At 33.6% G+C, this 19,003-nt stretch overlaps 2 protein-coding genes across 2 annotated transcripts; both read right to left on the minus strand.

Moving 5' to 3' along the window:
* Window positions 1–1,007: 1,007 nt before the first annotated feature.
* Window positions 1,008–5,431, minus strand: LOC123196164 (cellulose synthase-like protein B4). The gene is made up of 9 exons (XM_044610069.1): window positions 5,114–5,431; window positions 4,710–5,034; window positions 3,332–3,457; window positions 3,108–3,224; window positions 2,799–2,993; window positions 2,574–2,685; window positions 2,236–2,420; window positions 1,763–2,113; window positions 1,008–1,594 (listed from the first exon to the last, which is right to left on the minus strand). The coding sequence occupies exons 1-9, from the start codon at window positions 5,368–5,370 to the stop codon at window positions 1,070–1,072; spliced, it is 2,193 nt and encodes a 730-aa protein (XP_044466004.1). The 5' UTR covers window positions 5,371–5,431; the 3' UTR covers window positions 1,008–1,069.
* A 6,771-nt stretch (window positions 5,432–12,202) lies between these two features.
* Window positions 12,203–16,491, minus strand: LOC123196166 (cellulose synthase-like protein B4). The gene is made up of 9 exons (XM_044610072.1): window positions 16,141–16,491; window positions 15,745–16,069; window positions 15,371–15,496; window positions 14,469–14,585; window positions 14,184–14,378; window positions 13,928–14,039; window positions 13,640–13,821; window positions 13,178–13,528; window positions 12,203–12,863 (listed from the first exon to the last, which is right to left on the minus strand). The coding sequence occupies exons 1-9, from the start codon at window positions 16,395–16,397 to the stop codon at window positions 12,354–12,356; spliced, it is 2,175 nt and encodes a 724-aa protein (XP_044466007.1). The 5' UTR covers window positions 16,398–16,491; the 3' UTR covers window positions 12,203–12,353.
* Window positions 16,492–19,003: the final 2,512 nt, after the last annotated feature.

Consider the following 19,003-nt stretch of genomic DNA (forward strand, 5'->3'; position numbering starts at 1 on the left):
GACCACACATATGGAGATATATGGCTACTAGGGTTTCAGGGTTCTTGTCGTCCTCCATCTCAGTGTCAGTCATGTCCTTGTGGGTCATCTTTGTAATTTCTTTTAAGTCTTGGACATAAGAAGGTTAAAACTTTTGTTATCGCAAAACTTTTGCAATTTTTTAATATCTTTATAGAAAAAGCCATGGCCATCTAAAATTTGGTCAACTGGCAGCCATGGCTTTAGTTTTGAGAAAGAGAGATTGAAGGTAGCGGCGATGTGTGAGAGAAATGAATCTGAGAAGAGTTCTGGAGTTAGAGAAAGAGAGAGATCTATGGGTGTTGGGCCACTAAGAATATTAGTGATGGTAGTAGTGTGTGAGAGGCCATAAAGATTATGAATGGAAGAAGATGAAGTAATTAGTAATTTAAATAACACATTTTTTTTGTTATTTTAATGTTATTATAAATATAAAAATAATTAAATTTATTATATTAATATTTAAATTTCAAAATTTATTAATTATATTTTTATCATTCCTAAATTTTCCCACAAATTATTACATTTCTATTGAAAATCATCTAATCATATGATAACATATTTATGTATAATATTGTGCATATAACATTAGTCTTAAAAAAATTCTAAAAAGATAATTAGATATGAAAGTCATTTTATCTCTTGAATCCTATCATCTCTTCTTGCTTCTCTCTGATTTGTTGACTTGGTTTCAAGAAGAAGAATTAATGTGGTAGGAGTAATACTATGCACATACTTTCGTATATAATTTTTTATATAAACAATAACGTGTTATTATCTGTTTATAAAAATTGTTGCACATGGTTTGATTGAATGTGTTAGTGGTGTTTGAAGGTTAGAATGAGTGGAAGAAGAAGAGGGTGTTGCTCATTAAGATTTGAGATCGATGTCGGTGGTAAAGGGAGTTTGATGAAGATCGCGATTCTGTGGCATTGTGAAATATAGGTAGAACAGTACAAATGATTTAAATTGACTAATAGCCACAATGATGAATCCAACACTTCATATCATCAGCAAGAAAATTTATAATCTCCATTCTCGGAGATTTCTTTTAAATTTTACACCAATATACAAAAAGTAACGCCAAAGCAGCAGATTTAAATAAGGTGGGTAAAGGGATCCCATATTTTCCTTTCCGAAACAGACCTTCTACAAACGGCCAAAAAGCTAGAACCACAAGCCCACTGCACAACAACTCCCCCAGGCCTGACCCCTTCTCAACTGATACTGGCCGTGACCCCAACAAACCGGTAGCCAATGCGGTCAGGTGCACCAGCACAACCGTCGTGGCTGACACAAATACCGGGGACTCATCGAACACAAATTTACCTTCATCATCACTAGAAGTAGATTGACCTTTCTGTGTAATTTCAAAAACTGTCTCAGATAATCCTACGTGCTTGAGTATCACGTTTATAACTCCAAACAACCACGCAGTTATTGTCACAACTCTGGCCATACATTGGGCAACCCACCATGAATAAATTGAGAGGCCAGTTCGGACGAACTCTGATAGAGTATACAAATTGTAGATCACAAAAGGAGCAACAATAAAATATATGCCTGGTTCTTGAACCTGCATGAATTACAGTATTTTAAACAGTTAAAAAAATGGAAGTTTGTTACATAAGATCCACTTCAATCTTAGCGGTTTCATGAATTGGCAGTTGATACGAAATTATTGAGTATCACATGCATGTATATAGAAAAGGACAGATGACTGCGATATGTCCACTGCCCGTACCTTCGGCAAGAAATTGGAGTTAGTGAGGATGCAGTAGGCTGGCAGAGTAGCATAGCAAAGCTCAAAAATGGAACGGAAGCCCCACAGAAGCACCCACAGATACGCCAAGCACTGCCTGAATTGGAGCTTGCCTTTGAGTGTACCGATTATTGGATTGTGTTTACTGAAAAAGATTTCAAGCAGTCCAGTGGCCCATCTCTTTTGTTGGACCATCACCGCCGGGCCACCAGGTGCAGCACACCCGAGAAAGGCTGGAGGGTCCGGTGAGCAATACCCTGTTCTCCACCCTTTCTCATGGATGGTCAAACCTGTTAAGATATCTTCTACTGTTGATCCATATCTCCAACCAAACTGATACACAAAAACATCCATCGGTATATAATCTTAGATGGACTTCTTCAGTTTTTGCCCTTTTTTTTCGGAAATTAAATTACTCAAAAACAAGCAGTTCAACATGTTAATTTTCTCCTAACCTTTTTGCCCCAGCCGCCAGTGCAGTACTCATAGCTACAACTGGCAACTTGGTGAGCTGCCTCGAGAGAGTTAGATAGGCTGCTACGAAAATAATCTGTCTTCCCTTTCAAAGCATCAACGGCCGATTTCATGAATTCCTTTGAGTTTCCATATTCTTTTAGTGATTCATTGTCATATAATTTTCCTGCAAAGGAAGTCAGAAATTCAAGAAAATGTTGGAGAGAAGTTACCGCATATCTTACTTTTTTTTTTAATTGTTCATGAAAAGTTTAATATAGGTGAAAATTAGCAAGCAAATTAAAGAGATGTGTAGATTAACCTAAATTTACATATTTACCTTGATTTTTTATCTCATCCGGCCATAGACCATAAATAACTTTTCGTCTATGAAAACATCCTGTGCCTCCATAGAAAGGTCCTTGGATTCCCACTATTCCTTTCCCCATATACTTTATGTAACATAAACAAAACAGTACACAAATTGTGTGTCTCAATTATTCTTAGGTAGAGTTGAATGAACAGATAATTTTCATTTGAAGTTAAATAAAGAAACATCACTTACTTCATGCAAAAGTAGCAAGTCTTCTGGTCTATCATAGAACATTTGTGGACACATAACAAATGCGCAGTCTGCTTCATTCTTGGAACCGAGCATGAGACACATTGCCTGTCGAAAAATCTCTGTGTTGTTGACAAACATGTCGCAATCCAGATTAAGCATGAACGGAGCATTTGTCATCAACCCGGACACTCTAGTCTATTTATCGTGTAAATAAGTAGAAATCAGAATCAGTTAAGATGTTGATTCGGAAATTGTGTGCATAGAGTTTGTTAATTATTTATTTGGCTTGGAAGAACAAGAACAACTTACTAGGACATTCATAGCTCCTGCTTTGTAATGATGTGGATGCTTTGACCTCTTCTCTCTGGATATGTAAATTAAATGTGGCACCCCATCTGAGAGACCGTCTTTGTTCTCCCATAGGACCTGAACAGTGATTAACCCAGTTAATGTTATTAATTACCGAGTGCCAATTGAAGACAAGATTATGTAAGTGGCATTGAATTATCTATGTAACTTAATTAAATAGCAACCTTGACAATTGCCGGATGGTTTCGCAGCTCAGTATTTGAAAAAACAGCCAGCTCGCCAGTTAGACCAATGTTTAAAGGCTGCGGAGCTGCAGTTTCTATGCGCCAGCGAAGCTGCTCGTACTCTTCCTATAAAATTAGACAGGTAAGAAAACGAATTATACTAGACGTCAATGATGTCCAGTCAGTTAAAAAAATTTTACATTTGAATATTTATTCACGAATATCTTGATAAAGAAGAATTCTTTTTCATAAGGGAAAAGGCCTATTTTCCACCCATTTTTTACCCATTCACAAACCTATATCCACAATAGGTGAAAAATCCATTTTTTCACTCATAACCAAATTACCGTCTAAATTTTTAGTAAAAAATAAAGGTAAAATCGTCATTTTAATTATAAACCTTAAAACTTTAAAATTTTACCATTTTTACCCTTTTTACCCTCCAGGTTTTAAAAACTAATACCTCAACCCATTCTCAAAGTTTGAAAAATTTAGATTTCATCCTTAGGGTTTACTTCCTTCTCCGACCACCACCGATGACTGACGCATTCCACCGATCTTCCATCTCCGACTATAAAGGATGACCCTTCGTGACCCAAATTTGGATGACGAAGCGTCGTCCATATCTGAAAGAACAGACAAAGGACGACGCTTTGTCGTCTTTCGTCATTGCGTCTTAGATGACACGATGAGCGACGAAGGACTTCAAAGCGTCGTCCTTTGTCGTCTGGATGGAGCGACGAAGAGGTCTCTCTTCGTCGCACGGTGGTGCAACGAAAAAATCTTTGTCTCTTCGTCGCATCGTGCAATGAAGAGATCTCCGTCTCTTCGTCGCACTATGCGATGAGGAGATGAAGATCTCTTCATCGCACCATCGTCGTTGCACCAGAAGAAGGAGGAGGTTAGTGACGATGTCGAAAGATGAAGTTGAAAAATGGAGGTGAAACTGCTATTTTTGAAAGTTATGGGGGGCGGTTAAGTTTTGAAAATTATGAAAACCCTTAGTTTAGGGGTAAAAATATTACTTTTCAAAGTTTAAAACCTTTAAGTAAAGGTGAAATGTTAGTTTCTAAAACCTAAGGAGGGTCAAAAGTAATAAATTTTATAATTTTATAATATAAATAATAAAATAACTATTTTATCTTTCTCTTTAATTAAAAAAAAAAAATAATAACAAAAGTTTTTGCTTATGGATAAAAAAAAGAATTTTCATTTACCGTGAATATAAGTTTGCCAGTAGGTTAAAAAATGGGTGGGAATAGTTCTTTTCCCTTTTCATGATATATTTGTTGACTATAATATGGGAAAAGAGAGCAGCTTAACATCGCTAAAAAATAGTTGATTGAATGGCAGGTCTGACACGCAACTTTTGTTTTACCTTCACATTTTCCCAGGCCCGTTGGAAATCCCAAGAATTTGCACTGGACGGTTTAGACTCGTCTGAGAAGTACCGAAAGGGAGCTCTAACTTGAATATTATATTTCTTACAGAATGGCACCCAGAGCTTGGCAAATTTAGATGCTTCAACGAGAGAATAGAATATAAGGGGCGAGCAGCCATCATCGGAGACGTAGCAAGCCACTTTGTCAGCTGGATAGTCAACTGCTAAGACAGATAGCACAGTGTTCACTGTAAGGATAGGCGGCTCTAGCACAGGATCAGCCGTTGTTACAAACACATCCACCGGTGGAAGCTCCGGCACCCTGTTCAGTTAAAACTAATTAAATAAGAACAATTATACAAATTTAAATATATGTTGTGGTTAAAGTTGATTTGTTATACCATTGCTGGAGGCGTTGAGGAAATGGTTTGTACAGCATAGGAGTCCATCTTGTGCAAACAATGAGAACCCAATTGATGGCGAACCAAAACTCGCATAAGAAAGCGAGAAACCAAGCAACTCCATGGTTATTGACAGAAAGGAGACGATAGATTAAGAGACAAAAGAGAAGGAACAAGATAGTGAAGTCTATAGCTCTTTGGTATGTGTTTTTAGGAAACACCTTTTCAAATAGAGGCACAGGAATTGGATTAGCCATGAAGAACAGATGAAGGTTTTCTTTGGCGGCCGATTGACCTTGCTTCTGGCTGCAGAACTTTATATAGAACTTGTCCCAACTATTGTGATTATCGATTGGTAGGGAATTGAATCATTGTTAATTATTTTACCCAACACTTTATTATACGAATATAAAAATACCACCTTGTTAGAACCAGGTCTTACAAGTTTTCATTAAAAATATTGAAAAATTTGGACTCCCTATCGAAACCTTGTTTGATTACATAAGTGGTGATGAAAGTTCCTTGCTGTGGAGCAATAATTTGAAAATCAGATTGGAGTAATTGATTCAATCAATTAAATAAAAAATTGATATCAAATTTAATCTTATTAATATAAAAATCTATTTTTGTTATTAATTTGATCAAATTTAATCAAAAATTAAGTTTGGTCAAATAAACCGATCAAAATTAAATTTGATTAAATTTAAATTTTAAATATTTTTTATTTTTTATTACTCTTTGACTAAACTGATTAAAATATAAACTAATAAAGATACTCAATTTAATTATTAACCCGGTTCTAGAAACATTACTGTAGAATGGGACTGGCAGCTGAACTATATATCGATCTCCATGATGTCACGGGCTTTGCTTGCCTCCATAGTCCTTTTCTCTCTCTCTCTCTCTCTCTCTCTCTCTATTACATTATAAGACGTGACACCAAGAGTAAATAAAACACAAGCACTGCCGACAACCTTTTTCCAATCATATTGACCGATTGATAATTTCTTTTAATTTGGCATTCTCGTGATTTACAGCAAGCTTACTGGTCTGATGTTTATCGGCGGAAAATACAAGCAGAACGTGAGGCATATGTGTGATACCTCTAGGCGAATCCCACATCGACAAAACACGGGAGAGATGCTGGGTCTGTGTGTGCTCTGTCTATAGATCCCACATTGGTTAGTGGTGGGAGAATTGAATTGGTTAAATAGCCTGTGAGCTCCTTAACTGTTAAGACGCGTTTTGGGTTACAAAGCCCAATAGCAAAACCATGATAGACTGTATGTCCAAAGTGGACAATATCTTGACAGTGGGTCGGGCTATTGGACATGGGGTATTACAAATGGTATCAGAGCAACTCCGCGTGGATCCCACATTGGTTAGTGGTGGGAGAATTGGATTGGTTAAATAGTCTGTGAGCTCCTTAACTGTAAAGACGTGTTTTGGGTTGCAAAGCCCAGAAGCAAACTCATGATGGACTGTATGTCCAAAGTGGACAATATCTTAACAGTGGACCGGGCTATTGGACCTAGGGTGTTACAATATGTTGAGACTTTTATGCATAATAGTGATAAATTATCAGGAGCCTCATGCATGATACGCTGACAGAGGGAAAATGACATGTTAAGGCGAACAACTGCTATCTTTTGAACAAAGATGATAAGTTCCTCAATTAAAATTCTTAATCCGGTGAAATTTCTATGCAACACATAACAAACAGAATAATTGACGGAATAGTCCCAACCAATTGATCGCATAACATTCTATTGATAGGAAAATAGGGATAAGGTATCTAATTTTCCTCTAATAAACTTTAGGGTTTGAAATCACTATTCAAATTGGGGATTTCTAAATTCGAACTATATTGCTTCAAATTGGTGCGAATAGGTGAAAAAGCAGGAAAATTTATAAAGAAATTCAGCATCAGCTTTGGGTCTACACAAATTGTGAGTGGGAAACCCACCTTGAACTATATTTTTTTAAATTATGCAACTTATGTTTTTGTTTTCAATCCTTGATGAATGGTATTATGAATTTTATTATGCATGTTGTTGATTTTGATTTTGGGTAACTGTAAAGGCAACTTAAATTCAATGTTGTGTATTATTGTAAATTTGAATGTTAAATTAATTGAAGCCATACGTGTGGCTGCTAGCAAAAGTCAATTAGTTAAGAAATGGTTGGCTGAAATTCTAAATATTTAATTATTGATGTTGAGTAGCTGTAGAGTTGAAAGACATTTAAAGAATTCTACGGGTGATTGAGATTTGTTTAATGTTAATTGATTAAATGTTTGTGTAGCTTTAAAGTTGAAAGTATTTAATTCAGTTCTACAGGTGACTGAAAGTTTTTAATGTTAATTGATTTGACGTTGTATATAGCTGTAGAACTGAAAGATATTTAAATACAGTTCTATAGAGGCTTAAAATGGCTAAATGTTATTTGAATTGATGTTGTGAGCGTGTAGAGTTGAAGGTGATTTAAATCCAGTTTATGGATGACTAAAGTTGCTAAATAATTTATATATTAATGGGTGTATAAAGGTAGAGTTAAATAAAACTTAATTTAGTGATGGATATGACTATATTGTTGAATGCTACCAAATTGGTATTATAGTGGGATGTAGAATTAAATATAGTTAATTTACTATAGCGAGGTCGTGGTTACCTGATGATGATGTTCTAAGATTTTATTATTGAGTTACTAAATTATGAATATTGTATTAAGAGAATTATGTTGTTGCATATCTGATGATCAGTTGCTCTGCCTGTGTAGTATTTTATGTCAGGTATGACAGATTTTCAGTTGCTCTGCCTGCGTAATATTTCACGTCAGACATGACAGATGTTAGTTGCTCTGCCTGCACAATATTTTATGTAAAGTATGACAGATTTTTAGTTGCTCTGCCTGTGTAGTATTTTACCCCAAGCATGACAGATTTCAATTGTTCTACCCAAGTAAGATTCAACATGTCAGATATGACAGTTCTTTTTCGCTCTGCCTGTGTTAGGGACATCTACCGGGTATGACATATTTCTTCTTGAGAATATTAGTAGTGATGTACAGCTTAAGTTATTGTATTGGTGAGAAGTTCAAAAAGAAATAAAGAAAATAAAAATATAAGTTGTTGACAACCAGATCTTCTTTTTAAAGATGATATTTCCTAAGCATAATTTTATCACTCGTGCAATGTGTGTTCCTTTAAATTTATTCAGAATATTGAGTATGCATAGGAATTGTTGGCAACCTCATTGTCATAAGTGTGTTACCATATAAAGAAAAATATATTTGAATGCAGTCATGAATTTTGTTTATTGGTAAATGCAACTTTTGAAATATTTTGGGAGGTTATGTGTTCATTCAAAAAGAATTGCAATAATGCGTTCAAATGCGATATTCTTGATTTATCTTAATTATTAGTAGTAAATGATTTTATTTTAGTGGTGATGTTTCTAATTATTTCCTTAGAGATTAAATATCTTCGAATGAGTTAATATTATAAACTCTTGCATATTTTTATTGATATATATGTAGTATGCAATAATGTTTTATGAACTGCCCACTCACTAAGCTTTTAGCTCACCTTTATAGAATTTTGCCCTTCAAGACATCTCCAGGACCGTATCGAGCAATGACTTTGCCTAATGTTGTGCCACAATATAGCATCTTCAATAGGTGTCCCAGGTTGCATACATATATTTGGATTTTCTTTGAGAAACTTATGAAACATTGAAAGCCGGAGGCCTAGTTAATCTATTTTCATGATTTAGAGTGGAAATCAAGATGTAAAATTTTTGTTATGCATATGATATGGCTGGAGGCCTAATTAAAAGCTTATTTCATGTTTTGAATTTGAAATCAGGTTGTTATTTTGCTATATAATTATGGTAAGGCTAGACGCCTAGACATGATGTTAAAAACAAAAATTAAAAATTAAGTGTTATAGATATGTGTGTTGCAGAAGATTTAAAAATTTTACAAGATGCGTCTCGATCTTCTAAGTTCCCATGATGTTTGGGTATTATGGGGTTAGAGAGTTGGGACGATTCCTGTCAGTAATAGTATCAATTTCCAACTCAATTGAGCCTTGAATTATTGTCGAAAACTCCTTTAGAAATCAATCACAATTTTGCAGCAAATACAAGCAACAACTTTGCTTGAGCTACTGCCGACATGGGCTATAAGGTTGCACCCAATAATTACTCATAACAAGTGTCACATTAATAGTTAGAGAAAGCAATAGTGAGTCATCGAGCTTAGGTTTGTGATTCTTATGTCTACCACAATTATGCAGCTGAATTCCAGCATCGAAATCATCTAAGGATGTCAAAAAGGTGAACAAAAACGTAAATTAGGGCTATTAGGAACAAATAAATGATCAGAGATGGAAGAATTAGGCATCGACAATGATGAAATCGATGACTAGGGTTTACAAGAATCCTCGATAGTAATCAAGTTTTCCCAACTTGATTATCTAACTTGAAGAGTTGAATAAACCAATGTTCCAAACCAGTCAAACTAGATTGGGTCACGTCAATTAGGTGATGAGATAAAGTACAAGATAACAAGAAAAACAATTTTTGGTTTATTGGATGACTGATAGAGATATAAAGATCTTATAGAACACATGTGAGACCTAATTACTTCGAGAGTGCATGTGAGAAAATGAGAGTTCTTGTATAATATAAGATGAGATATCACCCATGAAAAAACATATAATCTGAGATATGTTTTTGAAAATGTTGTCGCATTGGGGCATCTGTGACACAAGCTTGTGCCATAGTAGGGTGATAAGATAGTCCATCGATTGGTGTCCATTATTGTGTATACCAGTAATGAGAGTTTATACATACCAGGATATAGTAAGTCCATCGATTGATGTCTCTAGTATGATATGATAGGACTAAGAGTCTATTGATTGATAACTAGGACACAAATAGCTTTATAAATGAGTCACATAACAAGGGTACTAAATCTCTACCTCAGTCTATCTAGTCAACTTAGAATGATGACATAAGAGAATGACAGATAACATGCTTTTCACCATAGATGAGATATATTTTGTGTGCATACTAGCATTTTTGGTCATTCAAGATGGGGTAGAGTTGAACCTTAGATGACTAGAGCTTTTGAGATAGAGAATGTGAGATAGAATTAGAAAGGGGATATATATGAATTGATTTATGTATGTTGGGTACTCTAATCTACTGAGTGTTTTATCACTTGTTATGATACTCTAACACGATTAAAATATAACATGTGTTTTAAGACTTAGCTTTCTCTTAAACATGATAATTGTATGTGTATGTTTCATAATATATCGAGTAAGGATTGAATATATATATTTCATTAGAAGCAAATGAATTTATCTTGTTTTACTTTAAAAACGTAAGGGTTAAAGATAAATTAAAAAAAAACCGATACAAACATAATACTATTTGGTATCACTTGATTGGGTGTAATTTTTGTTATATTTCAGATCATTGATCTGTGTTGATTTAATTACTAGTAATTGTGATCATAGATGATTTTATGTTGATATAAAATATCAATAATGTCTTAGTCCATTATTAGAATTTATGGTAATTGGATTTGTAATTGTAGTATTATATATCTTTAAACTATTTTATTTTCATAAAATAATAGTCACTTAAAGTAATTGGAGTTAACAATTTTTTTTCTTAATATAATATTAAAATAATTTATAGTGACCAAGTGGGAGAATGTTAGAGATATTTTTAATATAAACTAATATTAATTAAAGTTTTGGCTTAATAAAATTAGATAATTAGATAGTTCAATGACGGTTTATGAATTAGTTTAAAGCGATTAATAAGGTCAACTCTAATACACTCCCCAATTTATGATTTAGGTTGACAGTTCAGAGCAAGTTTTTGAGTTATTAGACAAATTGGCTAGCTCTTATCTTTGAAACTCTAACACAACAATTTTTCTATTGAAAGTTGTCATTAAAGAGGTTTTAAGAAAGGAAGACCAGTCACTGCATACAATAATTTTCAGGTGATTATTAAGGGCTCTATGAATGCAAAATTTAATTTGGTATTCAAATTGATCTATAATTTGGTATTTTATATTCTATATGTAAATTAAGTTGAATAAAATTAAAACATGACTTTTTCATCTTTAAACATGTCCATTGCCTCCTTCCCTCTACCATTACTAGCTAGCAAATAATGATTGCATTTCAAATACAATCTTCTAGCCCAAACTAGGGTTAGACCTGAATCAAGCTAACTCAAGCTTGAAAGTCGACTTGACTTATTTGATTCGATTTGAATTCATTTAACTCAAATTCAAATTGAGTTCGAGCCAAGAGATTTGACTCATTTTTAAATCTAAGTCAAATTTGAGCTAAAAAGAGTTTAACTTGATTTTGGCTCATAAGCTGAATGAATGACTCAATTCAATTCAAACTTAGCTTATGACTTGATTCAAATTACGTTAAACAATTATTAAAACGATATCTTTTTCTCTATTAATAAATAAAATAATATTATTTTGTTAATGTCTTACGAATTTAAATTATGAATCTAAGTCATAGAATCGAATTAAAAACTCAAATCGAACTTTGACTAAATCATTTTTATTTAAATGAAACTCAAACAACCTTAACTGAACTTGAATTGAACAATCTTTCATTTAAGTCGAACTAGAATTGAATTACTTTTCATTTGAGTTGAAATAGAGCCAAAGGGGCACTTGAACTTAGATTTGGTTCATATTCAACCAAGCACAGACAACACACCTATTGTGCTTACAAAGAACTTATCCAACTTTCATTCCTCACAATATATCCAAGAACTTGCTTCCCTAAATATAGTCCAAGACCACCTCCCTCAAACTAAACCGCTGCATGGAAAGAGTGCAATAATAAAACTAGCCTTATTTCATTTGGTTTCATTATCGTTCACATTTATATTCTCTACAAACTTAATTGCTACCACGAAACAATCGTTCCTCGTTAACCCAGTAATGACACAAGTCCAAGAAGCAATCACCATAGTAACATAATAATGTGGAAAAATTGTCAAGATATTTTTTTCTTGGGTAAGAGACACTGGAATCTTCAACAAATATGAAAACGAATTCAAAGAAATATGAGAGTTTTTATGCATATATTTGGTGTCAAATGACAAGGGCAATGCGATTATGATTCCATCAAATTTCTTTCATCGAGTAAAAGCAACATTTATCAGCTCAATCCCAGGACCTTCTTTTACAGTTTACACAAATATACAAAAAATAATGCTAGAGCAGCAGATTTAAAAATGGTGTTTAAGGGGATCCCATATTTTCCTTTCCTAAACAGACCTTCTACAAACGGCCAAACTGCTACCAACACAAACACGCTGCAAAAGAATTCAGCTAGGCCTGGCAGTGGTTGTGAGCCCAACAAGCAGTTACCCAATGCGATCAGGTGCACCAGCACAACCGTCGTCACTGACACAAAAACCGGCGACTCATCAAACACAAATTTACCTTCATCATCACCAGAAGTCGATAGACCTTTCTCTGTAATTTCAAAAACTATCTCAGATAATCCTATGAGCTCCAGTATCGCATTTATAACTCCAAACAACCACGCAGTCATTGCCACAATTCTTGCCATACATTGGCCAACCCACCAAGAATAAACTGAGAAACCAGTTCGAATGAACTCTGATAGAGTATACAGATGGTACATCACAAAAGGAGCCACAATAAAATATATACCCGGGTCTTGTACCTGCACAATTTAGCAACATGTTAAACAATTCAAAAAATGAAAATTTGTAAATTGAGATGCACGGTCGATGTGATAGCTAGCATTAAAGATTGCCAATATAAACATATCGTACACGGTTGTTAGAGCAAGTTATCTAAATAAAAGTAAATAGAAGTTTTGCTTATTTTGAAGTTTTAAGGTTACACGTATAATTCATTGAATAGTTATCTATGATAACGATGGAAAAATGACAAAACAGCAATCATCCAGCAGAGCCGGTAAATGACAATGAGCAGGCCATGTTCATGACTGCTATATAAGTCCATTGGCCTTACCTTGGGCAAGAAATTGGAGTTGGTGAGGATGCAGTAGGCTGGCAGAGTGGCATAACAAAGCTCAAAAATGGAACGGAAGCCCCACAGAAGGACATACATATACGCCAGGCACTGCCTGAATTGGAGCTTGCCTTTGAGAGTACCAATTATTGGATTGTGTTTGCTGAAAAATATTTCAAGTAGTCCAGTTGCCCATCTCTTCTGTTGAACCATCACTGCCGGTCCGTTAGGTGGAGCACATCCTAGAAAGGCTGGAGGGTCTGGTGAGCAATATCCTGATCTCCACCCTTTTATATGGATGGTCAACCCTGTTAAGATATCTTCTACTAGAGATCCATACATCCACCCAAACTGATACAAAACCACCGCCATGTAATATTAGATGTCACCATTACTTCAAATTTTAGTACTTTTGTGAACTTAAATTTCAATTTTGATCCATTTGATGTGTTTTCTCCTCACCTTTTTACCCCAGGCAGTGCCGTACTCATAGCTACAACTTGCAACTTGGAGAGCCGCCTCAAGAGATTTAGACGGGTTGCGGGGAAAATCAACTTTCTTCCCTTTCAACGCATGAACGGCTGATGTGATAAACTCCTTTGAATTTCCACATTCTTTCAGTAATGCATTATCGGATAATTTTCCTGTAAATGAAGTCAGAAATATTGGAGAAAAAAAGTAGTCTATATCTTGTTAATTTTTATTTTTTGGGTGTGCGTGTGATAAACTAACTTTAATTTACATCTTTACCTTGATTTTTGACTTCATCTGGCCATAGACCATAGATAACTTTTCGTCTATGAAAACATCCTGTACCTGCGTAGTAAGGTCCCTGAATTCCCACTATTCCTTTCCCCACATACTATGATATATCATAAGCAAAACAGTAAACAAATTGTACGTTACAGAATTAGAATCTCTACACCGTAGCTCAAGTATTCTTAGGTAGAGTTAAATGAACAGATAATTTTTTCATTTCTAAGTTCAAGAAAGAAACATTACTCACTTCTTGCAAGAGCAGCATGTCTTGTGGCCTATCATAGAATAATTGTGGACACTGAATAAATGCGCAGTCTTTTTCACTGTTAGAACCGAGCATGAGACACATAGCCTGTCGAAAGATCTCAGTGTTGTTGACAAACATGTCGCAGTCCAGATTAAGCATGAAAGGAGCATTTGTCATCAACCCGGACACTCTAGTCTATTTCGCATACCAAATTAGAAATTAAAATCATAAAATATTAGTTTGCAGATTGCGTTTGTGTGGCCTGGAGGAAAAAGCACAACTTACCAGTACATTCATAGCTCCTGCTTTGTAATAATGGGGATTCTTTGGCCTCTTCTCTCTCGATACATAAATTAAATGTGGCACCCCATCTGTCAGACCCTCCTTGTTCTCCCATAGGACCTAAAAGAGGATTAATCTGGTTAAATTGAATCCTTTGGGTCGAGAGAGGTTTGATCATCAGCAATAATTTTAAAATTAGATTGAACCAACTGATTCAACTGATTGAACTAGGAATTAGCTCTAAATCTGATCCAGTTAATATAAAAAACAATTTTTTCATTTACTTGGTCAAATCTGATCAAAATTAGATTTGACCAGATGAACCGATCAAAACTGGATTTGACCAAAATTTTGAACTTTTTTGAAATTTTAATTATTTTTAGTAATTTGATTATTTTTATTAGATTAGATGAATTTTTAAAATTTGTAAGAAAAAAAGATCAAAAATAAAATAAAAAAGTATCTTATATTCATTAAAATGTGTTCTATAGTCAATAATTTATAGAATTATGTTTTTTATATTATAAAACTGAGGTTTTTTTTATTTTAATTACTTTATTAAAATCAAATAAATAATTGTTACTTTTTAAAAATGATATGTTCTAATCTCCATAAATATAAACATTTTGATTGATTTTATTTTTTATAAATTTTTAAATAAAATATATTTATTATAATTTAATAATAAATTGAATCGATTGATTTTTCAATTGGATTAATTAAACTATAAATCAATGATACACCTGATTTGATCATTAGTTAAATTTTAAAAACATTAACCACTAGATTACATCTATATTAGTACTGCTAACAAGTCAATCTGATTAACCAAAGTACCAGTGGAAGGCACAAAATATGTTGAGTGTCATAGAGTTGACTATGCGTACAGCTTAAACGGTGGCTACCTTGACAATTGTCGGGTGGTTTCGCAACTCAGTATCAGAGAAAACGGCCAACTCGCCAGTTAAAGCAATAGGAAAAGGCTGCTGCGTTGCATTCTCTATGCGTCTGCTAAGCTGCTCATACTCTTCCTGTGAAAAAAAAGGACATATAAATTAACTAAATAATCGTACAAGACAATAACGTCCACTCAACATACAAGACTGTATTCATTAAGTATATATATATATAGAGAGAGAAAGAGAGAGAGAGAGAGAGAGAAATATGAATAAAATATACAGACGCTGGATATTTGTTCACGATTGTGTTTGATAATAAGTTCTTTCTTGTAAAATATTTTTCTTTGAGTGAATTGTCATAATTAAAACCTCTCTTTTACCTTCATATATTTCCATTCTTGTTGGAAAGCCCTAGAACTTGCACTGGACGGTTTAGACTCATCCAAGAAGTACCGAAAGGGAGCTCTTACTTGAACATTGTATTTCCTACAGAATGGCGCCCAAAGCTTTGCAAATTGAGTGGCTTCAACTAGAGAATAGAAGATTAGAGGTGAGCAGCCGTCATCGGAGACATAGCAAGCCAGTTTGTTAGCTGGATAATCAACTGCTAACAAAGATAGCACAGTGTTCACTGTGAGGATAGGTGGCTCTAGCACAGGATCAGCCGTTGTTACAAATACATCCACCGGTGGAAGTTCCGGCATCCTGGCCAATTAAAACTAATTAATATAAGAACAATTATACAAATTTAAATATGTGTTTTGATTTGTTAGTACCATTGCTGGAGGCGTTGAGGAAATGGTTTGTACAGCATAGGAGTCCATCTGGTGCAAACAATGATAACCCAATTGATGGCGAACCATAACTCGCATATGAAAGCGAGAAACCAAGCAACTCCATGGTTGTTGAGAGACAGGAGACGATAGATTAAGAGGCAAAAGAGAAGGAATAAGATAGTGACATCAATAGCTCTTTGGTATGTGTTTTTAGGAAAAACTTTTTCAAATAGAGGCACAGGAATTGGATTAGCCATGACGAACAAATGAAGAGTTTTCTTTGGTGTCCGCTTGACCTTGTTAGTGGCTGCAGAAGTTTATAGAGAAGCTGGCTGCAGAATTGAGTTGTTGTTAATTTTTAAACCCAACCATTTATTATTTGAAAATAATACAAATGTCGGCCTGGCCTGGTAATATTACCTCCTTGTTAATTAAATCCAGTCTTACAAGTTTTCATTAAAAATATTGCAAAATTTGGAAACCTTGTTTGATTACATAAGTGGTGACGAAAGTTCAATCTCCTTGATATCATCGGTTTTGTTCGCCTTGATAATATTTCTCTCTCTCTCTCTCTCTCTCTCTCTATATATATATATATATATATATATATATATATATATATATATATATTACAAGATACAATATCAATACTAAATAATATATAAACACTCTAAACACCCTTTTTATAATCATATCGACCGATTCAACAATAAAATTTTGAATATTTGATTACTTTCTTTAATTTGCAATTCTAGTGATTTCCACAACCCCAATTGTCTGATGTTTACAGGCAGAAAATACAAGTAATACCTAAAGCATATACTCTTATATATATATATATATATATATATATATATATATATATATATATATATATATATATATATATAGTCAATGGCATATAAGGCCAATAATTGCTATCTTTAGGAAGTGGATGATAATTTTCTCTATTAAAATTCTCAATAACATGATTTCGATCATAAAAAATAACAAGCAAATTGATCATTCCAGCTGATGCATAGATTAGTCATACAAAAATGAAATTATCAATTAAAATCTGATCAATTTGTGCATCAGTCAACACATAGATCTGTGCAATGACTTTGTGTCAATTTTGGCAATGTTTTTGTGTTTTTTTTTCATTGGAAAACCACTAGAGAGAGAGAGGATGCCATTGATGAGATTAACGGCGTGTTAAAATAAATTATTAGAAAGAATAGTGTTTTGAACTTTGAAGATGTATTTTGTTAGAGTATAACTATAATGTTTTGAACTTTGAAGAACGGTTGTTAACTCTAAAATATGAAAATATTAAATGATAAGGAAAAAATTATTTTTAAAATTAAGATAAAAAATTATCAATTTTCAAAATTAAAATGAGAAAAGAAAATAAATTTTTATTTTTAAAAATAAAAACATTAAATTATTATTTTTCTCTTTATATTAATAATAAAATTTAATAATAAATAAGTATTTAAATTTTTAAAACTGAGCTCCTGAATGTTTGAAAATGGACTAACGTTGTCTGAATATGTCTTTTGGGTTTTAATTAATATTTTAAAAATTAAGCAATGGATATACCCTAATTACATCCCTGCCAAGTAACCGTCAGCTTCAGACCAACCTTTTGGAAAGTCCAAAGACGCAACCGCTTTCAAGCCCAACACGCTATGTTGGTCTATATAGGACTACCTTCCCCTCACTAACAACACAAACACATGCAGACACCATGTGAACAGGAAAGAAACTGGAAGTATTACTTCAAAAATTTGTACTTTTCGTTCCCATATTTGCTCTTGACGCGGGCATTTCAATCATAAAGAACATGGCTCCTGTTAAAAACATCACTGAATTTCTTATACAGTGAGAGATTGATATTAAAATAGTTAGATCAATGTTATTTTGTACGTGTAATTGTCGGTAGTTTTACATTCAAAGCTTGCAGAACAATCCCCGATTCAAAGGGAAGAGAGTAATGGAGAAGTTAAATGGGAAACGTCTTTGGTGACGAAAGTTTCGAAAGCGCAAGACTTCGTACCATAATATTGACGTAGGGTTAGACAATCCCTCAGATTAGTAATAATTTTTTCAGTTTTAATTTGTAACCCATTCAAAACCTGCTCCCTTGGATACAATTTTATATTATATGAAGAAAACAAAACAGGATTTTGTGACTCGTAAGATTTCAACTGTACTGTATGCATACAACTCTTTGATCTGATGTTATTACGTTTTTTTTCCCCTGTTTTATTTGGAGAACTCCTTGCGTTGATGATCAAAATATGGAGGATCAATCAATCTTTAAATTCTTTACCCCATGACTTCCACATTTAATTTTTATTTGAAACTATCTCAAATTAGAATTTCTGGAACAAGGGAAATTTAAAAGCCTAATCGTCTACACATTAACAAAATTTCTTGTGAAGAAATGTTCTAATCATGTTGTTTTGTCATCACATTTCTAAGAAAAATAAATAGACCAAACTCTTCTTTTCTATAAAGCTAACGTCAATTAAAATTTTAGTTTAATAAAATCAGAAAAATAAATAATTTGATAACAATTTATGAATAAATTAAGATGATCAATAAAAATAATTCAAACACTCTACAATTTATAATCATAATAAATGATTTACGGTAAGTTTTTGGGTTATTAACCCATGATGAATAGTCTAATAATCTCTGGTTAGATCATATTTCTGAAACTCTTAACACAACAACTTTTCTCACTGAAAGTCATCATCATGGAGGTTTTCGGATAAGAAGATTAGTCACTACATACAATAATTTTCGGGATGGATTCAAATGCATAGCTTGTTGAATTTTTGTATAATCCTATTGTAATCTTGTATTTAAATTAATC

This window comes from Mangifera indica, chromosome 14, assembly GCF_011075055.1.
Source record: "Mangifera indica cultivar Alphonso chromosome 14, CATAS_Mindica_2.1, whole genome shotgun sequence".
Taxonomy (NCBI): domain Eukaryota; kingdom Viridiplantae; phylum Streptophyta; class Magnoliopsida; order Sapindales; family Anacardiaceae; genus Mangifera; species Mangifera indica.

Coding starts and splice junctions, on each gene's coding strand:
- LOC123196166 (XM_044610072.1), bottom strand. CDS start 16,397: ATGGCTAATCCAATTCCTGTGCCTCTATTTGAAAAAGTTTTTCCTAAA. Junction 13,529..13,639: donor GCACTGCCTGGGGTAAAAAG/GTGAGGAGAAAA, acceptor GTTTTGTATCAG/TTTGGGTGGATGTATGGATC. Junction 12,864..13,177: donor ACTCCAATTTCTTGCCCAAG/GTAAGGCCAATG, acceptor TAAATTGTGCAG/GTACAAGACCCGGGTATATA.
- LOC123196164 (XM_044610069.1), bottom strand. CDS start 5,370: ATGGCTAATCCAATTCCTGTGCCTCTATTTGAAAAGGTGTTTCCTAAA. Junction 5,035..5,113: donor CCTCAACGCCTCCAGCAATG/GTATAACAAATC, acceptor TTAACTGAACAG/GGTGCCGGAGCTTCCACCGG. Junction 2,994..3,107: donor CAGGAGCTATGAATGTCCTA/GTAAGTTGTTCT, acceptor CACGATAAATAG/ACTAGAGTGTCCGGGTTGAT.